This window comes from Drosophila mojavensis, unplaced genomic scaffold (assembly GCF_018153725.1).
Source record: "Drosophila mojavensis isolate 15081-1352.22 unplaced genomic scaffold, ASM1815372v1 contig_231, whole genome shotgun sequence".
NCBI classification, from domain to species: Eukaryota; Metazoa; Arthropoda; class Insecta; order Diptera; family Drosophilidae; genus Drosophila; species Drosophila mojavensis.
In genome coordinates, this window is record NW_025318772.1 from 7,434,834 (window position 1) to 7,448,372 (window position 13,539).

General features: G+C 44.1%; 2 protein-coding genes across 2 annotated transcripts; one reads left to right on the forward strand and one right to left on the reverse strand.

Annotated features, from left to right (window-relative positions):
* Positions 1-2,060: 2,060 nt before the first annotated feature.
* LOC6575261 (keratin-associated protein 19-2) lies at positions 2,061-2,552 on the reverse strand. The gene has a single exon (XM_044007985.1). It carries the CDS (start codon positions 2,550-2,552, stop codon positions 2,061-2,063), a length of 492 nt encoding a protein of 163 aa, XP_043863920.1.
* A 4,730-nt stretch (positions 2,553-7,282) lies between these two features.
* On the forward strand, positions 7,283-7,636 carry LOC122756988 (DEAD-box ATP-dependent RNA helicase 7). The gene has a single exon (XM_044007986.1). The coding sequence runs from the start codon at positions 7,286-7,288 to the stop codon at positions 7,634-7,636; it is 351 nt and encodes a 116-aa protein (XP_043863921.1). The 5' UTR covers positions 7,283-7,285.
* Positions 7,637-13,539: the final 5,903 nt, after the last annotated feature.

A 13,539-nucleotide genomic window follows, 5' to 3' on the forward strand; every position in this document is an offset into this window, starting at 1 on the left:
CATTGTAAACATTGACAGGCTTAAATCTCTCCACTGTCGATGCTTTTTATTTGTAGCTACTTTTTGTGGAGAATTTCACAAACAGTCGAAACCCCACACAGACCGCAGAGCGTAAGAATAAAATGATGCTTATATTACCTGGCAACGCGGCAGCCATTCAGTTGGCCAGCTTAGTTTTGCCCCGGCTTTCAGCAGTCTGTATAGGCTTTCAATGCTTGCTGGCCAGCGTCAAGCGCGTAAAAGGTAAATGCAGTCCACTTTCAATGAAGCCGCAGCAGAAATAGCAGCAGCAGCAGCAGCAGCTGTAGCTAAAAGCTGAAAGGGCACACACTCTGTTGCCTTTTCAACAGAGAAAATAAAAAAGTGCAAAAATAAAAACAGGTGTTATCTGATTGCTATTTTAAACACAGCTGACGGCTGAGAGCAGCTAAACAAATACGTGCAACATAAAAAATTAAATCACATGCATACGCTATTCACTCCATATTCAACTGGTTTGCACGCTCAAAGAGGTATTCAACCAAAAAAAAAAAAAAAAAAAAGACTACTAACAGAGTTGGGCGTGCTAGACTAGGAGATACCCTTAATACTGTGAAGAACTAGAATGAAATTTAAAGTAAAGATAAAAAGCCGTACAGACAGAAAGTCAGGCGGATAGAAGGAACGGACAGACAGACAGATTAGGCACGGGTTTGGTTTGGTTTGGACGAATTGACAGATGGTCAGAGGAATGGATGAACGGAAGAACGATTGGCAGATGGATGGATAGACGGACGGACAGACAGGCTGATTGATGAGTGGCTGCACGAAGCAATAGACGACGAACGGGCTAACCAGCGGAGGAGTGATGGAAGGAGCGCCGTTTGATCGCATAGATGGATAGAAGAGCAAGGCTAGGCTGACTTGGCTCGTCGTTCTGATCAGCACAAATATACTTTCAAAGAATATATATACCCCCTACAAGCCGAGGGCTTCCAATGCCAGTGCCTAATATTTAATTTTATTTTTATTTGTAATTTTACATTAATTCTAAGCCCTAATAAGTAAATAAATAAATATACACCTTCCCCTGTTACATATGCAATTTCAAGCCATTCTACCCCGCCTTCGCAGTTCGCATGGGCACAGGGTATGCAAGCTCCATAGAAAATATTTGCAATTGCAAGCGGCTTAGAGGATAGAGACATACATACACCATTTAAGTAGTTGGTCAGATTCTGAAAGCAGCTAGTTGCAAGTTGCAACATTCAAGTAATATTAATATTTTTTCCTTGGCTACGGAAGTATTTATTAACAATGCATAATTTATGGCTGTGGATTGACAGCAAAATTGCATAATTAAAAGTTCTTTTACAATTCTTGAGCAAGAGCATTCGAGTTTTGTGAATGCCCAGGTTTCTCTTTAGTCTACACTTCCTTTTGCAATTGGTCTGTCGCTTTGAGCAAGTTTGTTTGCTTTAAGCTGTGCAGGAGTTGGACTCGGAATGTGAGCTGGTGCAGCGGTGCGTATGAGCAATGCAACTTGTTTAAAGTCACACTAATTAAATGCCACTATAGAACTTGGACTTCGGACTTGGATAATGACGCTACACTGCGCTCTCTGTGTGTGTGTGTATGTGTGTGTGTGTGCGTCGTCCTGTCCTGCTGACACAGTGCTCTGTCGCAGTATCGGTAATTAAAATCTAAAAAGGATACAGTTCTTCCTGTCGCGCGCACCCCGCCCACACCCCGAGTCGCCCGCCGGCACTCAGTACTATTTGCTTAAGCTGCAGTTATCGCCAGCTGTGCACGCCGCACAGCCAGTGGGCGTGTGCCACAAGTGAGTGCACTTGTTAACGTCGGGCTAAGCAAATAATGAGGTGAGCCATACGAGCTTTTAATGAATGAAAGCGGTAATCGTTTTGAGTCGCAGTGTATTTAAGCGTATCAAAGGACCATGAAGACATGCAACGCCGGACTCGTTCGCGTTTAGCTATTAAGATAAATAAATCCGTACTCAATTTTCTCACACAAAACGTAAATATGTATTTCGCTTAAGAGTTTCATATGGAGCATGCTGCTCAAATGCCATAGCCATAACCATAAGGACGACCATAATAACCGCCGCTGTATATACTGCCATAGGAATTATAGGGATAACGCATGCCATATCCACCATATCCACCATAGCCACCGTATCCACCATAGCCACCGTAGCCTAATCCTCCATATCCGCCATAACCGCCATATCCCAGTCCACCATATCCCAATCCACCATAACCGCCATATCCTATGCCTCCAATGCCGCCAATGCCTCCAATGCCTCCAATGCCGCCAATACCGCCAATGCCTCCAATACCTCCACCATAGCCACCCAATCCATAGCCGCCATAGTATGACGGATAGCCTCCATAGCCAATTTGTCTCTCTACGCGTTGTCCGCCGGCCGCTGGCTGTGCCTCCGGCTGTGCCGCATCCTGCTGCTGCTTCGGGCTTTGGCCAACTGTTGCGTCCAATTGGCAGGCAACGATTAGCAGCAGCGCATATAATCCGAATATGGCGCCGTTCCGCATAATGTCCGGTGTTCCTTAAGCTGTTTAACTGGCGAACTGCTTCAACTTGTGCTTATTTGGTATGTGGTGTGGCGGCAGCCGTGTTGACCCGTGTGGTTTGTATGTCGCTGGTGGAGACAACTGTGGCCCGGCCAGCGAATGTTTTCGACCATTTATAGCCTTAGAACTTTGCGCATAAAATATAAACTTTTGTTTCATTTATTTTTTTTTTGCTTGGGCGCTTGTTAGCGAAATGAGACGCTAATGTAAACGTCATAAAACAAACTATTTAAATATGCGATTGCGGCACAAAATGGAACAAAAAGCCAATTCATATAGCTACCAGTTGGCAGTTGCCCGGCGCCCGTTGCCCGTTACCAGTTGGCAACACCATTAAGTCGCACGCTAAGTGGCGTTCATGAAATCGAATGGCTCAGTGGATGTTTAAAGAGCAAAACATTTCACTTTGCGGTAGATGGCGGTGGCGGTGGATGGTGGTGCTGGTAGTGGTGGCACGCCCAGGTACGTTCAACTTTTGCTGCCACCTGCTGGCCCAACGCTTAACCAGTGCTTGCGGTCAGGTAAGCTGTGCAAATGTGCTAATTTCATTTGAAGGTTAGTTATGCTATTGACCAGGCCAAGACCTCTCCGGGCCGTACCGCACAATGCTCGCCGCACGCACACGTCATAAGCCTCAACTTTTGGTGCGTAAGTGTAAATTGCTGTTTGTTGTTGTTTGTTTGTTGTTGTTGTTTGCTGGTGTTGGCTTTGCTGTTATTGTAGGTGTTGTTGCTGTTTGTTTGCCTATTTGCCAGCCTGTTTGTTCGCATGTTTGTTTTTGTTTGGCTAGCTGTTTGTTTTATGCGCGGCCTGGCCATTAACAATACTCGATGGCTCAATGCCTCTGTGCAGCTTTGCGGCTTGCCGCATGTGCCACGATTTTTAGTTGTTTTTTATTATTATTTATATATTCTTGTTTTATAGAACATTCCATAGAGCCTTAGCTAAATCCACGGACAGAGATAAATAAATAGCAATGGCCAAGCTGCCATCAGCTCCATATTTATTCATTTATGCAAAATGATCGCGTCATGGTTGAGAAATAGTTTGTCCAGAGTGTCGTTGTTTAATTTGCTTATTCAAATTTAAACGTTTTATGCCAGTTAAAAAACTGGGTCAATTAACGACGCGTCGTCCACAGCCAAAGCTGCCGCACAATGTGATGTGCGGTCCACTGACAGTCCGGAGAACTATCGCACTTAAAATTTGGACTAGACTCGTCACGAACTGGCATCATCTCCGTCCCCATCGTCCGGCTGCATAAATTAGCGCTTGGGCAAAACAATAAGCCAGTTCGGATTAAAATTGCATTAATGGGAGCTAAATGTGCGAAGAGAAGCACACATTCCAGAGAGATTTGGATAGAAGGAGAGCAGGATGAGAGCGAGAGAGAGAGATAGAGAGAGAGAGTTAGATAGAGAGTGGGAGAGAGAGGGAGCGAGACAGACAAATAGAGAGAGAGAGAGAGAGAGAGAGAGAGAGGGAGAGAGAGAGAAAGAATGAGAGAGAGAGGGAGAGAAAGAGGGGGAGAAATAATCAGAGAGAGAATGAAATGATAGAGCCGGCGGTGCAGAGAGTATCAGAAACAGGGCAGAGGCGGGAAAGATGGTAAGACTTAGAGCTAAGAGATACATCTGTGAGAAAGGAAGGGAAGATAGAAAGAGAGGTACTGAGAATCATGGAGAGAGAGAAGAAAGAGAAGAAAGAAGAAAGAGAAAGAAAGATGCAGGATTTGGGACTAAAAGAGGGAAATATAGAGAGCTCTAGAAAATAAGAATTTTGGAGAGATATTGAGAAAGATAAAGGGATTTAGAATGAGTGGCGACAAGTGGAAGAGTTGAGGGGATGCGCAAGAAAAGAATTTGAATATAGAAAGATAAAGCAGAGATAAAGAAGGAGCTGGAAGAGAGGAAGAAAGATAAAGACCGAAAAGATAGCAGAAGAGAGAAAGAGACTGATTGATTGAAAAAAATTATTTAAGAGTCATCTCCAGTAAAATGTATTTAATTCATCGTGTTCGATTTAATATATTCATGTAGTCTTGGTCTCAAGCGTAACTTATTTTGTTTTAACTGCGTTTATATGTACATATTTGTTTATAGTCTATTCTTATATGAATGAAGATTTTTTCAATGTCTTTTGTGTCAATTAAAAGTTAACACATTTCAAATTCATAAGAAAGTCTCCATAATGACTGGGGCTGGCGAGCCTTGGTAAAACCGTATACTTTTCCAACTCAGGTATTTAAAATGCAACTTTAATTGATATTTTGGCATTAAGTTCTGGAAAGTAATTACTTTCGTAGAAGTTTCGCAGCTTAGACATTTGAATTTCTGTCTCGTAGCCACTTGACCAGCTGCCCTGAGTGTATTGCGTATGGGGGCAACTTAACTGGGCTTGTCTAGTTGCCTAATAAGTTTCCGTTATTATTATAGGGCAAGCGATTGCTGTTGTTGCCGTTGTTGCCGTTGTTGTTCACGCTTAGCCAGACAGTTAATATAAAATGCTCGACTCGGAGTATACATTTCATTTGGGAGTTACTGCAGCGCTTATGGCCGGGCAAAACTTCGGGTAGCCCGAGCCCGAGCCCAGGCCCAAGCCCGAGCCAAACCACTTCTAGTTTTATGGCCCCGGCTATCGTTTAGCTAGACTGTTGGTGAATTCATATAAATTGGTTTGGCCATGAAGCTGTGATCCTGTGAGGGCAGCCTCAAACTTTCTATTGCTATTCGAGTTTGGCATAGAAGCCGTGCTCAGATTGCCCGTAGTTGGCCAATGAAAATTACTAAATTATATTTCGGTTCGACTTAAAGTTTAGTTTCGGCTTAACTTACTCTTCTTAATTATAGAGTTTATTTATGGCTTAGCTCAAAACATATTTGTAATCAAAGCCTTTTAAGTACACATATATGTAATGTATATAAACTGCCGCTATTTATATAACAAATAAATGGATTGCGCCTTATCTGGAACGTTTTACTCTCTTAAATTGCCACCGTTTGACGTCCGTCGATAAAGATTAAATGGTTGCTGTTAAATTTCGCTTTTGACAAGCGGATTTTATTGTTAAAAAATTAACTCGGCTTTAAATTTACGCCTTTTGTTATCCCTTGACCTTAGCGTGGTCGCTACGCACACACACACCCACACGCCGACGCACACACATACTTAAACACGCCCCCGCCCGCAATTTATAAAAGTTTTGTTCAAAACTCTATGTGCGCTGTGCCCGGGCATAAAGGAAAAATGTCTTTATATTGAGGCTGGAGCTACTGAGGGCAGGCATTTCATTGCATACCCTTACGCTGCTTACCCTTGCCCTTACCCCTACAGATGCCGCTGCGATGCTACGCAGCTACGGCAAACATTTTCCGAAAGTTTTCGCAAAGAATAAATGTTTGATATACAGTTAAAAAGGATGTAACGGAAAAAATTGTTTATATATTCGGGAGCGACATTAAAAGTTGATAGCAAACAAGACTCTATATGTAAATAGCTGGCCATGGGCGTTGGAGCATGAAAGCGGCTTGACTTGACTTCACTTGCCCTGCGTAGCATCTTATCAGGGGCGTGTCTCAATAAATCTACACCACCTTGATGATGGGCCATGCTCGCATCGAGCCAAGCTCGCAGCTGGCAGCTGGCAGCTGGCAAAAGCCATGCTAACTGATTATCCTTGTTGTCCGATAGAAGCTATAGCAGCAGCCGCAGCAGGAGGAGTAAAAGCAGGAGAAGGAGCAGGAGCAGAAGCAGAAGCAGCCGCAGCAGCAGCTGATTGATTTGTTATTGAAAATATTAGGCCTCTTTCGAAACTGGAATCGATTTCGGCAACGGCAAAGGCAATGGCAAAGGGGATAAGGCAGGGCGAGATGGCTGCGGTGCCGAAACGTGCTGTTGGATACGCTTGAAACTTTTATAACTTTATGAGGGCGTTGTAATTTGATATCGCAAAGTTTTTTATTGCCTTTTATAGGCTTATAATTTGGCCGCGATGCTGTTTCTGTTTGCCGCTATATAGCTATATAGCTGCCATTGTTGTGGCAGCAGCAGAAGTGGGATCCGCTTGGCAGTTGCCCACAGGGCGTATGCTTGTTATGGCAGCTCTTTGTTTACACGTTATTTATGGCTTATAAATACGAGTACGCCTGTTTGTAAGCATGTATCATTTGCGTTAGAGTTGGGTGGCGTGGGAATGAGGAATGGAGGAGGGGGGCACTCGAGGCATTGGCTTTCCAAATTGTAAACAACTTACATGTGAAGTGTGCACACGAAATCTCTTAATGAGCATTAGAATCGGCATAATGCTGACGATGAAATTGCGTATACGTATAATTGGATTAGTGGTCTATGTACTTGGCTTGGCATTGTTGTGCTTCGACGACATAATTAGCCAGCCACTGAGCTCGGGAGCTCAGGTTCATTCTGCCACGAAGCGAACAAACAACAGCAAAACAGTTAAAGAAGCAGTTGGGCTCAGTACTCAGTACGCGCTGGCGGCACTTTAAGGGGATTTTTCTTGGCCATTTGATAATGCTCAGGAAATTTAATTGCTCGAAAGGGTCAGCCGCTCGTTAAGAATTAACAGGCATGCCAAGCACCAGCAGCAGCCCCCTCTATACATATATAAAGAGTCGAGTCGAGTGCTTGTTACATTTTAGTATTGCAGAGAGTCGGTGCCCTATAGCGAGGGTGCAATGCGTGTTATTCATTTATATCTAATAGTGCTGAGTGCTCTGCTGACCCTGCTGGCAGTGGGCGCTGCTGCTGCTGCTGCTCCAGCAGCGGAAATGAAGCAACTGTTGTTGGCGGATGTAAATCAGGCAGCGGATCAGCAGGAGATGCCGGCTTTGCGCTTGGCCAGGCAGTTAGGCAACATCGGACGCTTTGGACGTTTCGGCGGTGCTCGGTTTGCTGGCGGAGGCGGCCGACGATTTGGAGGCGGCAGATTACCTTTCGGATACAGCAGGCGTCGCGTTGCCTTCGGCAGACGGCGTTTAGCCAATCCTGGTTCCTTCTACCCACAGCCATTTGGCTTTTTTGGCTAATTTATTAGAGTTTAATGTAAATATGCGATAAAGTATTTAGCGTTAAATAAATCCAACTATCACTTAAGTAAATATAAAACGCATTAATTAGTTTAAATGCCACTCCTACCGGAATGCCACATAAACATATGCACGCCTTTGCCTTTGTGCGTCTCACACATTAGATATTCCTTGACTCCAGTTGAGACTTTGAGCTGGAAGCTGCAGCGGAGTGCGTCGCGGGAGTTGAAGAATGTCCCAGTAGAGGCAGTAAATTGTCGTCGGAGCATTGAGGGTTTTATTAGCTACGATTAGCATATTCTCGGCTGGCGTAGACCTGGTCGTTAGGCAGTTAGGCCGCCAGCAGATGTAGGACTAAGGCAGATGTTTAAATAAAGGCCAACAGACAGATAATAAAATAAATAGAAAAATATATAAAAGCAGCTGGTGCAGCAGCAGCGGGTTAATGCTTGCCTGTTTTAGCCTGCGGGCTTTGCTTTGGTCTGGTAAAATTTTTATTTCAAATCACGTTGAGTGACACAGGACAAGAAACTTAATCAGCAATGTTAACGATGTTAGATGGCATCGCCGTCTGGTGGTGGCCAGTGGCATAAAACGGGTTTGTTCCGGGTCGCGTATTGCCGTACTTTTTTCTAATTCATATGCGTTTCAAGTTTTAATTACGTGGTGGAGAGACAACAACAGCAAAAACGAGGAGCCAAAGACGAAAAAGGAGCAAAAGGAAACGAGCATGCGAATGGCTGGACGTCTTCTGACTTGGCTTGACTGACAGCAGATTCAGACAACGCGACGTTGCACCAACATGAAAATAACAAAATACGCCCAATCAGCGCAGCAAGAACGGAAGCGACGCGATACACACACACACACACACATACAGAGATACAAATACAGAGCCAGAAACAGAAACAGATACGGATACAGCAGCAATGGAGGGCAGGCAACAAAAACAAAAAAGAAAAGGGCGAAAAAATTAAGTAGCGAAATCAGCGGGCGAAACAAAAAGGAAAAAGTAAAGCAAGTAAGCAAGAATGCTTAAGCAGTATGCATGACTCTAAGATATCCTGTAGTCTCGAGCGGATTACGCATCGATTGCCCAATAAGCCATGTTGCACAATAGACTTGCAAAGATATGCGGTAAGCTCCATTGGAGGCAATGAATCATTTTTTAGGGTATTTGAAGAAACAAAGCAACTGACCGTTAAAGCTAAAATGAACAGCAATGTACAGTGTACTGCGTACAGCGTGGAGCGTAGAGCAAAGGAGAACAGAAGTCTAACAGGATAGAGGCGTTGCATGCCAAGGATTATCTGTGGCAAAGAGAAAGCGAAGCTGCTGGCAGGAGTAAAAGAAAAATGGTAGCACGCAAAATTGTGAACTCACTTGACGTGGCTCATTCTGGTTGAGTTGCCTGGCTCTGCTTGCCTGGAGTGGGCTAGCACTAGCAGGAGAAGAAGAAGCAGCAGCAGCAGCAGCAGGAGGAGCAGCATAAGCAGCTTCAGCTCTCAACGTCGAATATCAAGCGGCATGACGTTGTTGTTTTGGCGCTGACGGGCTCGTCTGTGGCATCGTTTCTTAACTGTGCGTGTGCCGACCAAATCAGCGTCCGCCAGAAACAGCAACAGGATGAGTTACAGAAAGCACAAGCATAAATATGCACAAGCCACTGGCAGCAGCTGCGATCGGACCTGAATAAACCAATCTCCAAGTATTTGGACAGCGTGCGTGTGCCTGGTCAACCTAAGGCATGGGTGGGTGAGGGCTATAACAATTCTGGTTCAGTAATTAACAATTACATGGATGGGAGCCAATGGCAGCTCGACTTGCCTGCCCACTGCCGGATGCCTGAATTGGTAACGCAGCGCTTGATTGACCGTCAGCTGTTATCAAATTGAATGCTCGTCAGTCTATCTATGTGTGCGTGTGTGTCTATCTGAGACTGTGCCTGTAAGCCTGCACAGACTCAACCGTCAATTTATTTCCATGCTCATGCCCGAACAAATACAGAAATTAAGTTTCACTCCATCATATTTTTGCAAACTGCGCCAAAATCTTATTTAGTTCATTGCGAATGCCGTTTAGCCACTGGGCATGCATATTGTAGCTGCACTTGCTATATCGAATTGATTTCAATTGCTACGAATGCAATTTGCGTAGTTGCTCAGAAAATATCTGTTGCAATGATTTTCTGTATTTTGTCGGCTTGAAAGCAAATTGTTTATGACAAAACTTTTTCTTTTTGAAAATTAAATAAATATTTGTATGCCCTGAACCCATCGAAAATGCGAAATTGGAGCAGAATTGCATTGCTGATATGTGTCAAACAGGCAGAAAGAGGCATGGCCATAGGCTGTCTTAAAGATTGTATACATATTTGCTTGATGTGGGCGACGACTTGAGTTGATATAGGTCCCAAAAAATAATAAAATCTCTAAATATTTCCGTTTAAATCGTAAACAAAATTTTGTTTCTTAATTATTATTAATTTTTTTTTAAAATCGAATTTTATTTACTTTTACAAATTGTGAAGTATACTTAAGATCAGTCAGGGTATCGCCATGTCGGATAGAGCCCTTTGAATTATTTTTTACTTTTCTATTGTTCAATTCGTCAGCGTTTGGACTGTGTGGGCATTCTTTATCATTTTTGTTCTTTAATTGTATTTGTGGCTGGAAGTTGGAGTGCAGAGATCGAGACAAAACGAATGTTTGCTATGCTGAAAATCCAGAGAAAATCCCTAATTAAACAGTTTGTCAGTAATGCAAATAAACTTTGTTAAACTTTTGCGTACCGCTAACGACTGGACCGGGCACAAAGGCAATCGCCCCGCGCTGCACTCTCTTCTCTTCCCTTCGCTTTTCATTTTCTGTGGCCAAACACACAAAAATGTAATTATTAAAAAATTATGCTAAACACGCAATAAAAAGTTGGTAGGAAAAAATTAACGAAAAACTCGAAAAGTCCAGCGGCGGGAGGCAAACAGAAATTAAAAAACGAAAAACGAAAAACGAACAAATACAACCGAAGAAGAAAGAAACCAAAAAGAAAAATGTATTTTTAAAAAGGCAAATGGTCAAGTTACAATTTTCATCTTTTTGTGTGTTAAGGAAAGAAAAGAAATGAGAAAAAAGAAGAAAAAATTAACAATTGTTAATTTGAAAATTGCACACAAATGCGTAATGTGAAAGTTTTTGCGTGCCGCTGCCAGAGTTTGTTGGACTTCGGGGCTCTGCTCTGGCTGGGCCACTTGTTAAGTGTTAATGAAATAATTATGCCAACTTTTGTTGGGGCTGTGGCGGTGCACATGACTGCCCATTCGCACCACCAAGCATATACATATATATACTATATATACATATACATGTATATATATGTATGTATATGTATGCTGAGTACCCGGTGGGGGCGTGTAACATTCTCTTCAGCTACTTCAGTTTTATTGTGCGCCTCCCCAGCGCACAATGAAGTGTGGGCTCCCCCCGCTCGTGCTCATAACTTGCTTCTCTTTTTCTTGTTGTTTTTTTTATTGTTTTTATTTTTTTTTTTAATTCGATAAACTGCCCTCTGAAGGCGCCACAGCCGACCGACGACAATGAGCTCGACCTTGGTGAGGGAATGGCTGGAGGCTGCGCCTAAAAGCAGGCAATGCTTTTGTTCTCGCGTCTAAGCCGCTTAATTACAATACGTTGAGCCTGCGGGCATCGACTGCTATTTACTTAAGACGCGAAAATGTGATTAACAAGTGTGAAAAGCCGTTTGGCCCCTCAGCAACAACTTTAACTTGAATACCACTTTTATTTTTATATCATTTAATTTTATTATATGGCGTCCTCGGCTCTGACTCTTACTGTGGGCGGAAGTTTCATTTTGCTTGAATAACTTTAATTGATTTAGTTGCTCTTCGTGTGTGTGTGTGTCTGTGTGAGTGTGAGTGTGACTGTGTCTGTGTGTGTGTGTGTGTGTTCGGGGATTCAATTACTTAAAAATCGCATGGCAAAGTGTCGGGGAGTTTGACTTAAAAATTAGCGTAAGTTTTGCCCGGCATCAAAGCAGAGCGACAATGCAGGACAAAGTTGCTGCCACAAAAGTTTTTTTCGTGGCGTTGCCTGTGGAACCACATGCATCATTATCAAGGCCCAATGACAGGTGTGCGCATGCCAATTTGAGCAGCTCTAATTGAATTTAGTAAACTAAATATATATATGTGTATGTATATGTGAAGGTATGTATGTATGAGTTCGTGTCGTGCCTCGCAGTCTGCTGACTATTGTCTGCACTCAACTCTCGACTGTTGAGTGTAGGGCGTTCTTTGGGGGCGTGCCGCTGCCGAAAAACTTTCACGCTGTCATTGTAATACACACCTTATCAGAGCGTCAGCTGGGCGGCGGCGGTTCATTGTTTTGTTGTTGCCGCAGCCGTAGCCGGAGCAGGAGCCGGAGCAGAGCTGTGGCTGTGGCTGAGTGTTGCTGCCGTAGCTGCAGGCTGCGTGTCGTGCAAATCCCAGGCAAGTTGTTTCACCCCGCCTGCCGCCAGCGCCGCCAAACAATTAACGTTAATGGATCATGGTAACTTTTTCGCCTTTTTCCACTGTGGATTCCCAGCGGTGCGTGTAAACTGGCAAAAGTAGCGAAAGCAACAACCACGAGCAAACGGAACCGAACCAAAGCAGCTCAGGCTCCATGGCATGTGAGAAGATATGACTCCTCTCTCTCTCTCTGTGTGTATGTGTGTGTGCCAGTGTGTGTGAGTGTCTTTCTCTCTCAGCATAAGACTGGCAAGCAGGATGTCTTTCGACACCGTCGCATGTCTTTGCCAAGTTTTTCGCTGTCTTTTGCTGTTTTGCGTGCTCTCTCTCTACAACTTTCTGCCACTTTTCACTTTTCTTTGCTCTTTCCTTCTTTCTTTTACTTTTCGATTTGTGGGGCAGGCGAGCGAGCGAGCGAGCAATGCGCTCAACTTTTAACACACTCAAGTGTCGTAATTTTGGCTGCTTTTTCGCACACAAAACAATATTAATGCTGGTAGTTTGCGGGGGTGGTGCGGCTATGGAGCTGGGTGGGTGGGTTTGGCTTTAGCGTGCCTGGGGGTCAACCACCCAATAGAAGTTAAATGAAAAGTTTTGCTTGCGCTGCAAACACGTCGCTTCCTGTCGTCTGCCGCTTGTGCTATGCGTCGCTGATTTTGCTGACTGACTTTTAGGCTTCGAGTCAAGTTGCTGAACACCACACACACACACACACACACACACACACACACACACACATATACACATAGAGGAGTGGCATGACGCACTGGAAGCGGGTGCGTGTATACACATGTAGGCAATTGGAGAATGTATGCCAACTATTGAGCAGGTTTTCAACAGGCATCGTTGGCCAACCAAAACTCCCAGCGCGCTCCCAAATTAAGCTGAATGGGGTAAAAGCGGAAGTTGCGTCGTCAGGCACGAAGGATCAACAGAGCACCAGAGCAGCCAAAAGGTGGGCCGCCAGTTGGCTGAAGCTAGCTAAAGGCAGCAAGCAGCAACCAGCAGGCAGCAGGCAGCAAAAAACTTTTTTGGGGCGCAGCTTAAAAGTTATTAGCGTTTTGGGGGCAGCAGCTAAGCAGCGCTCTAGCTCGTCCCCCTCTATCTCTCTCCATCTCTCACATTTTCTCTCTCTTTCTCTCTCTCACCACTCCACTCGCGCACTTGTCTGGCTGGCTGCTGACTGAGGTGAGACCAAAAATGCGAACGCTGCCAAGAGTGGAATTTCACCGGCAACTTGCTTGCTATTCATATTTGTGTGTTTAAGGCTTAGTACGTTATTAAGTTGTTACGTTTGGTCTGCTACAAGCAGCAACAACAACTACTACAACAACAACAACAACTACTACAGCAATAACACCCAGCAAAGTCGCGTGGG